Below are 12,491 nucleotides of genomic sequence, written 5' to 3' on the forward strand. Positions count from 1 at the left end.
TATATATGTATGTGTGTGTATATATGTATGTATTAAATATATACTATTGTATTAAATTGCTGTGAGCTGGCAGAATTTAACATAATCTCTGAGATTATTCCTTCAGAGCGCTGTGCAATGCGAGAAAATCTCAGAGTTGAACCGGGCAGATACATCGGTTTTCATCAGACTCACCCTGGGTCGGGTTAATTAAGTCTCCCACTAACTTACAACACTAATATCAGTTCTGTCGCTGAATCAAATCCATACTTCACCGCTAGCCGTCAAGCCACTAGAAATGAATACGTCCTCCGCTGAAATGTTAAATTTTGTCTACGATTATATGACACAAGGCCTTAAGTCTATGAGGCTATGTCTGATTACTCCACCTTGTCTTTGTGATTACATTCTGAATTCCCCGTTCTCTGTCAGGTAAATATAGTAGTACAATGTCTTCCTCTGATGTAGACGTAGCCTACACTGTAAGTCAGTAGTAGGCTATACAGAAGAGAACATGCAAACTCCACACAGAAAGGCCCTGTCCCGACCAGGGATCAAACTCTGCAGTGCCCGCTAACCACAGAAGTGCTAACCACTGAACCACTGTGCTGACAAATCATTTTTTATTAAATATTTTTGGGGTTTGGACTGTTCATCTGATAAAACAAGAAGTTTGAAGACGTGTCTGTTGGCCCTTGGTAATTATGATTTTCATTTTAACTATTCAACAGCCGACTTTTACCTGTTGATCAGTTAATTAATAAATGAATGCACTTCACTCAGTTCGTGAAACTTTTAATCTGTTTGTGTGTGTTTGTAAGTCATAGTTTAAAATGTTTAGTCCAAGTTGGAGCAGAAGTCTTTTTTTTGTGTCCTTGAGCGGCAGCGTGTCTCACGGTAAAGCTTCTTTTGTGCATGTGTGAAACTATTTAAATGTGAAGTCATGCTCAGTTGTCTCTGCCGAGATACATGATGAACGAGGAAAACGTGTCCCTGGTTAAACCGAACATAATGTTCTCTCTCTTTGTCCGGTCTTCCACCGTGTGATTTTTTTTTCTCCACTTATGAAAAGGAAAATCATTTTGTCAAGACCACTCTCAATACAAGTAAAGGTCAAATGAAAAGAAGTAGATTTTCTCTGTTTTGCTCACTCTTCCTGCCTTGTGCAAATAACCTTGTGAACTTTTGCCAGCAAGTTAGTCAGTCGGTCATTCAGTCAGTAATCCAGCAGTGTGATTCACCTCCTTTAGTCTGCTGAGTTACAACAGGCTCAAGGCCTACTCCACGGACAGAACAATAAGGCAGGAAGGATGTTAGCTAAACCTGAAAAGCATTATGTATCAATGCATATTAAATGTAAATGTAATGTGCTGTATTTATATAGCGCTTTTCCAGTCTTAACAACTGCTCAAAGCGCTTTTACATCTGCAGGAAACATTCACCATTCACACACATTCATACACTGTGGCCAGGGCTGCCGTACAAGGTGCCACCTGCTCATCAGATAAACATTCACACACATTCACACTCCGATGCGCAGCACCGGGGGCAACTCGGGGTTCAGTGTCTTGACTTAATAAATTCAAATTTAACTTGTTTTTGTGGACATAACAAGCTATATGAGGCCGGCATCTTGAGCCTTCCAAAGCACTAATCCATATTTCTCACTATTGTCTGACATTTTATTGGCCAAACAACTAATTGGTTAATCAAGAATTTAATCAACAGATTATATGACAATTAAAATAATCATTAGTTGCGGCCCTAAGTGCTTACAACTCCACTGACATTTCAATTTGTCTGAGCATTTGAGCTTCTACCTTCACTTGTTGGAGTGCTGCCTAAACATTTAAGCTGTTTAAAATGTTTTTAAATGCAGTTTTACAGTGGAAGCGCACTAACATTTTCTAGAAGAATGTTATTCTTTTTCTATTTGTCTCTTACTCTTTGCTTCCTACACATTTCCTGATTGCGAGTTTTGAATCAGCCTGAACGCCTTAAATGGGATGTTATTTTAAGATTCCTCTGTTTCTACTGCCATCTCCTCAGTTAAATGTCACGGTGTCACGATGGTGATTTGATTTGGTGTGGGCTTCTTCTTGGATGCAATGCATTTGACAAGAGACAGATTCATGGCATACCTGAGCACTACATATTTGTCATAGAAAGAAAAGACACGCACAAAAAAAGGTGAGCACAATGCACTAAAAAAATCAATTAGCTGACAACCTCTCTCTCTCTCTCTCTCTCTCTCTCTCTCTCTCTCTCTCTCTCTCTCTCTCTCTCTCTCTCATCTCCAGCTCTCAAACGGTCGAACACACACGGCGCCCACACACGGCGCTGCCAACAGTCACCACTCCAACGCCAACACTCACCACTCCAACGGTTTGCCGGTGCATGGCGAGGCCAGTTCAAGAGTGGGAGGATGGATGGGAAACGAGAGTACTGGTAGGGCACGTACGACTGTTTGGAGCCAGACTGGGGAAAGCGGGGGAGGAGGAGGAAGGAGAGAGGAAGAGGAGAGAGGGCAGACACACCCCCTGGAAGTTCTCTCTGGACATCCATCATGTCTGGACTCCACCCTGCTGCACATTGTTCAACAGTTGGATGTTCTCACGCAGGTCAGTTATTAGTAAAGATCCAAACTATTAACTCGAGATATTGTCACGTTGTGAAATCCCCCAAAAAATATCTTAAAAATGGGGAAATTAAAATGAAAATATGAAAGTTTCAGAGGCACCCAAAAGCCACTAGAACAGGGGTGTCAAACTTAGTTTAGTTAGTTAACATAACCCTAATTTCATCTCAAAGGGGCCAGAGCAGTAAAACTTTCTTGTCAGCTTCCTGTTGGCAAATGCAGGTTGCTTCTGCTATGACGGCGCTCTAAGGACATTGTAGGAAAAAAGGGGGTTAATATTCGGAGAAAAACTCTGTAAATTTACAGAAAAAGAATCTTGTTTATTCTGAGATTTAAGTGGTAAATTTGGAATTGGAATAAATTACTTCTCTGCAATTTTCACTCTTTGCAAAGTCTTCTAGTGGGCCTGATTGGACTCTTTGGAGGGCCTGTTCTTGCCCAGGGGCCGCATGTTTCACACCCCTACACAAGTAGGTTTAATGGTTAACCTTTGAGTTTCCATACGTACCAAGTTTGAGACATTGAAAGCAAATAATCAATTTAGGAAATACTATAATGAATGAATGTCAGAGTTTCTTGTTTTAAAAAGAAAGTGCTGATGTTCCATCTTCATTTTAATTAATAGTAGTTTTCCCATTTCACATCTCATGTGTTTATCAACAGCAAACAGAATATGTATGCACGCAAAAGAATACCCATCACACAAGAATGTACACATTTTGAGTTTGCTCTGCATTTATACCAGAAAATCTTCCAGAAAATTCAAAATAAATCTAATTTGCTGCTGGATTTATTTTGTACTTGAGACAAAGTGGCAAACAATTAAGTTATTTGCTTCAATTTCTGCTTTCAATCTTAAAAAAAAGTGATTGAAAAGTGAAACATAATGAGCTGTAAAACAAACTATGAATATCTTTTTTCCAAAAAAAAATTGTATCATCAGAACCCTGCTGATGAGCTACTCTCAGCATCGAGGCTTAAATGCTGCTCTCTTTGGGAAAAACACCCTGATGTGTCACAAGACCTAAACGCCTCTCCTGTCTCTCATTAGCTCTTATGTTATTTTTCCATAATGGAGACATTATTGATTTCAAGGCTCTTAGACTAATCTCTGCTCTTCAGATTTTCCACTTCTATAATATTCTATGACTGCTTTATAATGATTCCCCCCCCCCCAACACAAAGACTGTTTCAGTGCTGGAGGAGCGTCTCACCCTGACTGAGGACAAGCTGAAGGAGTGTCTCCTCAACCAGTCCCAGCTTCTCAAAGACGTGCTATCAACCAAAGAGAGGCGGAGGACGGAGAGCCAGGAGACGGATAGATCACCTGTCCATTTCACTTGAGCTCAACCACACCCTCTCTTGGACTGCAGCACAAACATACACAGACCGAGTCGTACTGCTTAACCCCAAGACTGCTGGACATGGGTGTGTGTGCTTATGTCTATGCACATATGTGTGTCTGTGTGTGATTCTAAATGTCCACTTTGGTGGTCTCTCTCAGGGGTCAGTGGGTTAATCAGGATTTGGACGTGTGTGTGTGCGTGTGTGTGTGTGTGGCAATGTATTTTCTTCATGTCTTTCTTCACCTCTTAAGGATATCCAGCTGTGCAGCCAAGCATACCCTGGGACATTCCATTTTGTGTGTGTGTGTGTGTGTGTGTGTGTGTGTGTGTGTGTGTGTGTGTGTGTGTGGATTTTACATTCAGTTGGGACAGCTGCAGCTATGAAAACAGACGATGCTCGTCTGCTGTATGGCCCGTGTGTGTGTATTTGTATATTTGTGTTATTAGCACGTTTTAGCAGTTGGTGGCTTCTACAATTACATCTTTCATTTGTATCTGTTTGCATCTTTTCTTGTAATTTTTAAAAAGTGCTACATATTACTTCAAATGCACCTGATATAATTTATATAAATAAATGATATACTTAAATTGCACACACGTTATTAGTTTTGTCGGTATCTCTGTCCAGACAGAAGATTTATAACAACCCCTTAAACATACTCTTACGTCTGCAAGATGGAATTATCTACAATTTGGGCCCTTTTTTTTTTGCACACTTATTTTTATAAGTGTGCAAATAAGTATACATTTTTATAGGTAAAAAAATAAAATAATTTTCTCTGAGTTTTAATAAGTAAGCTTTAATGTTCCAGACCTTTATTCTGATAGGTCATACCAGGTAATGTTTTTCTATTCGGACTGGTCCCAAAATGGAATCCCAATACAGCCAATAATGTGAAAAGTTGTGAATAATTTAAAATAATTTTACCATACTGAACAATTATGAGTCAAGCTTTGACAGTCTAAGTCAAAGATTTGAAATACCAAAGCCATTCTGAGTTATGGTATTATGTCAAAATCCAAGTATAATAGTAAGTGTATATCTTATAACATACTAAGTTAGATTTATTAGTCATGTCAGTTAGGACTTTATTTAAGTCAGCATTATGACTTAGTGTCAAATGAGATTTACTTCTCATAGAAAGTCAAGAGTAACATAACTTACTAAATATTTTTAAAGTACTTTGATACCTCTGAACTTGTAATTTACCCTAAATATTGAAATTTCCATTACCTTGACTTATACCATTTTTTTTCATTTTGTTTGACTGGCGGCCGTGGGCTCCCATACAACCCTGTAACTCTTGTTTATTATCTGGTAACGCTTGTTTGTGTGATACGTGTCACAGTGCCTCTTGTCTCCACCAGTGACAGTGAAATGTTTTGGCTTGCTCTCGCCCAACGTGGAGACTTTAGCTGTTTATGTTTTTCCAGCGGCGGAGATGTGGTGAGCGATGCGGCCGGGTCGGGAGGAAGCACTAAAAAAGCCACACAAAGAGGGAGCTCTCCGCTGGCTGCTGTTTGCTCTCTCCCACCACATCCTTCCCTTCCTCTCTGGCTTCACTGGTTTTCCTCCTCTTCCTGCATGTTTTTCTTTCCAAATCCAGTTCACGCACTGCAGAGAGGATACTGCAGGAACGGTGGAAGACATGGGCTTTCATGCAACAGACAAAAGACAAGATGCACAAACGGGTGAAATACAAAAACAGAAACGTAAATTTCAAAAGAAAAACATGAATAGATTTAGACTAACGTCTAACCGGTTTCTACATCTGTCTTGTTATATCACCACAGTTCTTGTTTTAAAGAGCACAATCCCATTTTCTAGACCATGACTTACTCTCAGTTTATACTAGTTTCCTATGTTGTAAGCATTATATTTCAAAACATAAATTAAATTATGTTTCTGAATATGCAACAAATTTATGTTGCAAAGTTTTAGAGTTAATTTTTAACACCAGTAAAAAGGTAGCTATTGTTAATGTGCTTGACATATCTGGGTCTGTTTGGGGTCTTTGTTTTACAGTAGGTTTTCGGTTGCAGATGGATGGAACTCTGCAAGATCTATCAATCAGAGGGAACGTGAAAAAGACTAGATTTTGGAATTGAACTTCACTCAAGGTCCACTTACTTATTTGTACTGACATTTTTTGACCATATCACATTGTCTTAAAACTGCGGAAAGAGCCACTAAGTAGACCTTGAGTTGAGATTGTTTTGTCAACTGTTTTCAAGGTTACGCCTGAACTATCCAGATCAACATTCTGAGTCCTTAAAGTGCTTAGAAGAAGTATTTCAAATTTCCAAATACACTTAACACTATAAAACGACGCTCTCTAAGATTGTATGTGAACCTTAAAGGCGACTCATTAAAGAAATGCAAATCAGCCTAAATGATCTCACTGTGCAAAAATGTAAGCTCTTATTAAGTGGAAACACAAGCAATAAACCTTCTGTGTACAAAAACAGGAGAGTCACACGCAAACAACCAATTTCCGCCTTCACTTCCACTTCGATCTCATTAAGTACACACAGGCCTTGTTTTACACTGCCCACGCCAGCATGGTGTAAACCTGTTTCTGTGTGTGTCTCTTTAGTGCGTTGGGAACATGATCCCATAACCTGTTAATAGCTTCCTGGAGGAGGGGCCTTCTGTTGATATCGACGAAGGAGTTCTGGGGCTATTGTTGACTCGCCACCGGGTGGGCTCATGCTTAAAGTTGACACTGTGTTTGTATTTATATGTTGATTCTTGGGTATATAGGCTGTGATAGTATTTGGTGAAGCAATGTCCTGACATATCTTAGTGATAGACAAATATGTACACTATATATTTTGATTTGTCAGAATAACTGATCAACTTTTAGTCAGATATCAGTTATCCTCTAGTGTTGTCTGCTGCTGATGTGAAGGATGTTCATAGAAAAAAATGTGGAGATTTTAATCTCTCATAATTGTTTGCTCATTTAAAGGGTCAGTACACCCACATTACAAAAAAACATTTTCTCTCTTACCTCTATGGTATCTAGCCATGCAGATTGTTTTTACCATTTCAGCCATCACCCCAACACAAAGTGATTGGAAATGTGTTTGTGGTGCATTGGAAAGTGACATTAACAGAAACGTGTTTATCTAGTTACTCCACTTCCGACATGTTTTATTGGAACTCTTTTCTATCAAAGAAAATGAAACTGCCCAAAATAAAACATTGTTGGACTCTGATTGTTCAATATGCAGATAAGTGAGATAAGTCACCCTCCTTTTAAAGAATAGGTCTGCATTTCTGTGGAAAGTGTCAGTTCTGAGGGCATCCTAGATGCTTTTTTACAGGTTTTTCCACCCTGACAAGAAAAGAAGAAATCTGGTTCCTGACTGCATTTGTACAAAAAGTTAATAATTAGCCACAATCTTTCTGTGTAAACTGTCATTTTACCCCACATGGTAAAGTTGTTGTCTCATAGCCGGCGTGAGGCGGAAAGCAAACATTATCTTTAGCTCCCAACTGAATCAACAGACCTTATTCTTCTCCTGCTCGTCCTCCGCCTCTCTTTTTTACCGCTTCCTGCTTTCTTCTGAAAAACAGGAGGATAATCTTTTCAGAAATTCCCCCTTAACCCCCTTCAGGGGATAAGGCGATAAACAGAGGCCAGGGACAAAGTAGGGGGGAGTGGAAAGAGAAATAAGAAGAGGAGGAAACAGGCAGGAGGAGAGGAAGATCCAGCACACCCACGCTTATTGAGTTACAGTGAGTCTCATTCTGATCTTATATGATATATAGGATATGGCCTTAACAATAATTGATTGTAGTTTATGTAATGGGCCCACCTATTAACACACACACACACACCCTGACACCTGTTCAAATAGGTGCAGAAAGGGCCAGCTAAACAGTGAAACCTGCACGCTGTCCATCTAATGGCTCCTCTGTTTGTTTTCTATGTGGCTGTTTGACTTTCCCTCGGCCAGAAAAATGCCGCCTGTTTGCCAGAAGGGTTTAACAGCCTGCTTCCGTTGTCACACTCATAAAAAAAGAAAAAACAGGTTTTCATTTTTACGCGTCTAACAGTTACAATTTTTACTGATGATCTGTTAAAATAAAACCTGTTTTTCCCAACAGGAGACAAGCATGCAAAGGCTCTTTTGGGGATCATGTGGTGCAAATTGCAACAGGTAAAACAGTATTTTGCATCTGGACCTGAACTAGTGAGGGAAGAGACACAGTAAGCAAATGTGTGATTGACATTTCCCACTGTGACCTGTGTGCTGCCTCCAAGCACTTGTCACAAATCCTTTTGCTTTTGCTCTTGTGTCCTGGAAAAATGCCCCCTAAAAACCATTAGTGATGTCCATGTTTTAACGCCCAATATCATGAACTATAGCTGTATTATTATTATATTTAGCTGCTGAAACTACAGATCATGGATGGGTAAAACATGGTAATGTATTTTTGATGTAGTTCCTAAAGTACCAAATACTAGTGATCTACAATATATAAATATAATATAGACTCCAGAAATACACTCCAGAAAGACACATAATCCTAATATGTTGGGCCTGTAACCTCTTAAAACAAACTATGTTTACTTGCAATCATAATATTTAAAGCAAAAATGTATATTTTCTGCTTTCTAACCCTGATAATTGTCTTGTGAACCTTCACTTTTTTGTTGTGACCTTATTGGGTCTGGGAACCACTGATCTACAACAGGTCTGCACCTTTGGTTCATGTTCTAAAGTGGAACTGTGGCATTCATTTGGAATCAAAAAGAAGCCACAGCCTTACATCTGCATGAACTGACCCTTGGTGTATTGCCAGAATATGTTCCCCTGAGAGAAGGGTTCTCGCTGGCAATACTCTGCTGTATTTTAATGTTAGGGGATTAAATAATTAAGTTTTTTATTGTTTTAATCACAACCCCAACTTGTAAATGTTAGATGTTTTCTTGTTAGAACATTTTACATACTGATTGTGGCCTACTGAAAGTCCTCTACAGTGTGACTTTCTCAACCTGCAACCATGCCGGGTTCATTTATCAACTTTGCACGCTGCATTTCCCCCTTAAAAATTGCACACAATGAAGACAAAGTGAGTACACGAGCCGCAGTAGCCTGATGCAGCGCAGCATGCTGGGACATCTTTGTGGACTGGTCTCAGCTTCAACACTCGTGGCCTGTTTTTACAGGGCTTAGCATGTTGAAAGCTTATCTCCAGTGAAAAGAAAAAAGTGAGGGGAAAGAGAGAGCAAGCACAGGAAAAAAAAAGCTTACTTCCGCGGGGGGACGGTTCAAAGGGACCTCCGCTCCTGCGTGATCTGTTTGTTGTCATTTGATCCCCGCTCTCTCTCTCTCTCTCTCTCTTTCTGCCTTCCTGTTCCTTTCCTTTACTCACAGGAAACAGAGGGATGCATGTACACAAGGCCTAACAGCTTCACCTTTCCCTTCCTTTGTAGGCCAATAAAATGTTATTTGTTTATTCTCAAACTTCCTGTATCCTGGACACAGTGTACTAAACCCTAAATAGTTTTACTTTCATGACATTTAGCCAAGCTGTTCATAACCTTCTTACCATCCAATAGGCCACGAAAAGCGATAGAGAGCTTCTACTAATAACAATCCATGGTCAAATTGTATGTGTCTTTTCTGACTTGCATTCCTTTGTTTAGGATATTTACATAGCATCCAGTTATGGTCCAGTGACTACGACATGTTTTATAGTATACTGTTTGTCAGCAAATGTTTTTGCTGAACAGTTATCTTAATTACCCCTGAGCGCTTTATTTGCATCAGTCAAAGAGGAGGTCAGTAGAAACGTACTACATGTAGGGCTGAATTTGGGTGAAAATGGCCATTGTTTCATGTGTCGAAAACATTCCCTTTCAAAATTGTCCTGGAAAAACACTCACAAATTCCCAACACGATTATATTTACAGAGTCATTCTTTTTTTCTTTTTTTGTGAAGAGCTGGAGAGATTTAGAGAAAAAGCATGCTCAAAGCCTTGACATTCCACCATAGAAATTTCCAAATAAAATGTTCAAACTAGTTTCAAATCAACAATAGTTTACTTTATTACAATAGTAATACTTTAGGTGGGTGTGTAGTACAGACATGAGCATCAGTGTTAGATCAGAATCAGAATGTGAGACTCTAGACTGGGACCTGAGTTGGGCTAAAGTTATAAAAAGAGCACTTAAAAACACTTTATGTTTGACTCACTAAAGCCTTGACTTGATACTTGCTAGCAAATACATTGAAGCCTCAATTTTTGACCTATTAAAATCCTGCATCAATAAAAAGATAAATAATCAGAGCCTGGTTGGACTTAAGGTATGGGCATATGTATTTCAAAGACTGGTCGTAGTTATGTAAAAGACGAACACAGCTTTGAAAGGAAAGCATTCAAATACCATGTAATTTTAAAGAGCAATATTCGAGACGTGAAAAAATAGTTTGACTTGCATTTTGGCTCCAAAGACTCAGAACAAAATCACAAATCTGTCCTACTCCCTTCCCATAAATGCTTCCGTGCTTCCGACAGGGCTCATTTTTTCTGTTTTATCTGGTTCCTTTTTCTCTGGAACAAGGGCCCAAACGTGGGAACAGCCGTCTCCGTTCCTCAGATAAGGAAGAGGTGGACTTCCTGGCATCTTGGCGTGTTATTGGTCTAAAGCCACATCGGTCGAAGGTCACTCTAGTGGATCACACATCCTTCCTTCCTGGTCGTCCACAACCTGTTTGGTGAGTGGAACTCTTGTCATAGCCTTCGGTGTGCATATGTTGTTTTGTGAAGAAAAGTACTTTAATCCTTATTATTTACCACACAGCTGTGAAGTATTTTCACATTGATTATTCATGAATTTGACCTAAAGATGAGACAGAGAAAGAAGACACATTGTATGTGTATACTTTGTATTTCTGGAGTGAAGTGGCTTCAAACATGTCAATGCAATCAAAGTTTTCTTTGAGGCAGCATCTAGTGGCCATTAGAGGAACTGCCGATCAAGAAACTTAAACAGTGACTTTAGACCGACTCACAACATCAACCTACTGCCACCAAAAGGTGTATGTGGGGGGGAGAGGTGCCATATGGGATATGGGTGGCTGCTCTGACTGGCATATCCTATTTAACGTACACTCACTCACTCACTCACCCAATCACTGTCCCTAATTCAAACACACACAGTCAAGTTACAACTCCTCACTGCTGGTTAATGTAAAAGATCATTCTCCTTTCTGACCATTTACTCTAAAATGGTCTCTTTTAGTTTAGCCTGTCCAACTTCTTGTTTTACTGACTTAGCTAGGCCCAGACTGTCCGTTGTTACATTCAAATTCACTAAGGCAATCATTTTGCCAATTCCTCTCATACTTTGGGCCACAACTAAAAAACTACCAGGAGCCAAGTCTTTACTTGTTACTTTTTTCTGTTTTACCTTAAATGGACACACTTCAATATTGTTTGTCTGTATTATTCATTGGGATAGCATGTCTATAATATCTGAATGTTTTCTGTAGCCAACTGTACCAGCCAGTTTACTTCCACTGATGTATTCTTCTGACGTCAATGGATGGCAGGGGAACTACATGAAGGTAAATCTCTCTCTCTCTCTCTCTCTCTCTCTCTCTCTCTCTCTCTCTCTCTCTCTCTCTCGCTCTCTCTCTCTCTCTCTCTCTCTTTCCTTTTGTCTTCCAAATTATACAACCAACATCACCCATCACATTTCTTACTGTCTTTGAACATAGCACACTGAGGTTTATGTTGTCTGCAGAATAATAAACTAGTGCTCAAACACTTAATAGACTTTGAAATGAATTAGTCCATCGATCACTATTTTGGTAATTGTTTAATCATTTAAAAAATGTATCCAGCAGAAATGCCAAAATATTCTTGTTACAGTTTCTCAAATGTGATGATATGATTATTAATTCTGTTTTATGTCAAAGTAAATTGAATATCTTTGGGTTTGCGATTTTTGGTCGGACAAAACAATACTCAAGATGACATCTCGGGCTCTGGGTCACTGCAATTGCATTTTTCACTTTTTCTGACATGTTAGACTAATTAACTAATGAATTCATCAAGAAATAATAATGAACTAATGATTAATTGAATCGTTAGACGCAGCTCTAAACTAACGAGCACAGAACTTTCATTGGCGGATGTGATAAGAAGGTTAACAGGTCAGGTAAACGTGCTCACCGGCTTCCCTTTGATAATCTCAGACACAATGCATGCTGGTACATGTAGGCCCCCTCTGCCAGAAGCAGAAGAGAATGCAGATTAATTCTTTCAGTCTGGAAACGACCATAGTTTTAATGAACTAAACAGAGCAACATTTCTAACCTGGCTGCTGATGTGGTAAACGAGTCCAAGTAAAGCTGTGTTTCTAAGCGTGTATCTGGAACATCAACAACAGACCTCTCACACAGCCGGCCTGATGGCTCCTGAATGCGTGATACACTCTCTTCATGTGAGTAACTGTGTCACTTGGATCATCTCTGTCCCTCTGTCTTTTCTTTGCTTTCCTCC

General features: G+C 39.5%; 1 protein-coding gene and 1 long non-coding RNA gene across 2 annotated transcripts in view; both read left to right on the plus strand.

Moving 5' to 3' along the window:
• Positions 1 to 4,583, plus strand: part of poc1b (POC1 centriolar protein B) — a 46,124-nt gene extending 41,541 nt beyond the window's left edge. The window contains exons 11-12 of the mRNA XM_034878903.1: positions 2,280 to 2,600; positions 3,803 to 4,583. Of these exons, the coding sequence (XP_034734794.1) occupies positions 2,280 to 2,600; positions 3,803 to 3,961 (480 nt within the window). The 3' untranslated portion in view covers positions 3,962 to 4,583. The remainder of the gene's footprint in view (positions 1 to 2,279; positions 2,601 to 3,802) is intronic.
• Positions 4,584 to 10,459: 5,876 nt separating this feature from the next.
• The window catches only part of LOC117949530, a 15,839-nt gene continuing 13,807 nt past the window's right edge, over positions 10,460 to 12,491 (plus strand). The window contains exons 1-2 of the long non-coding RNA XR_004657708.1: positions 10,460 to 10,699; positions 11,477 to 11,551. This is a non-coding gene — a long non-coding RNA (uncharacterized LOC117949530). The remainder of the gene's footprint in view (positions 10,700 to 11,476; positions 11,552 to 12,491) is intronic.

The sequence above is a fragment of the Etheostoma cragini genome, chromosome 8, assembly GCF_013103735.1.
Source record: "Etheostoma cragini isolate CJK2018 chromosome 8, CSU_Ecrag_1.0, whole genome shotgun sequence".
Classification (NCBI taxonomy): domain Eukaryota; kingdom Metazoa; phylum Chordata; class Actinopteri; order Perciformes; family Percidae; genus Etheostoma; species Etheostoma cragini.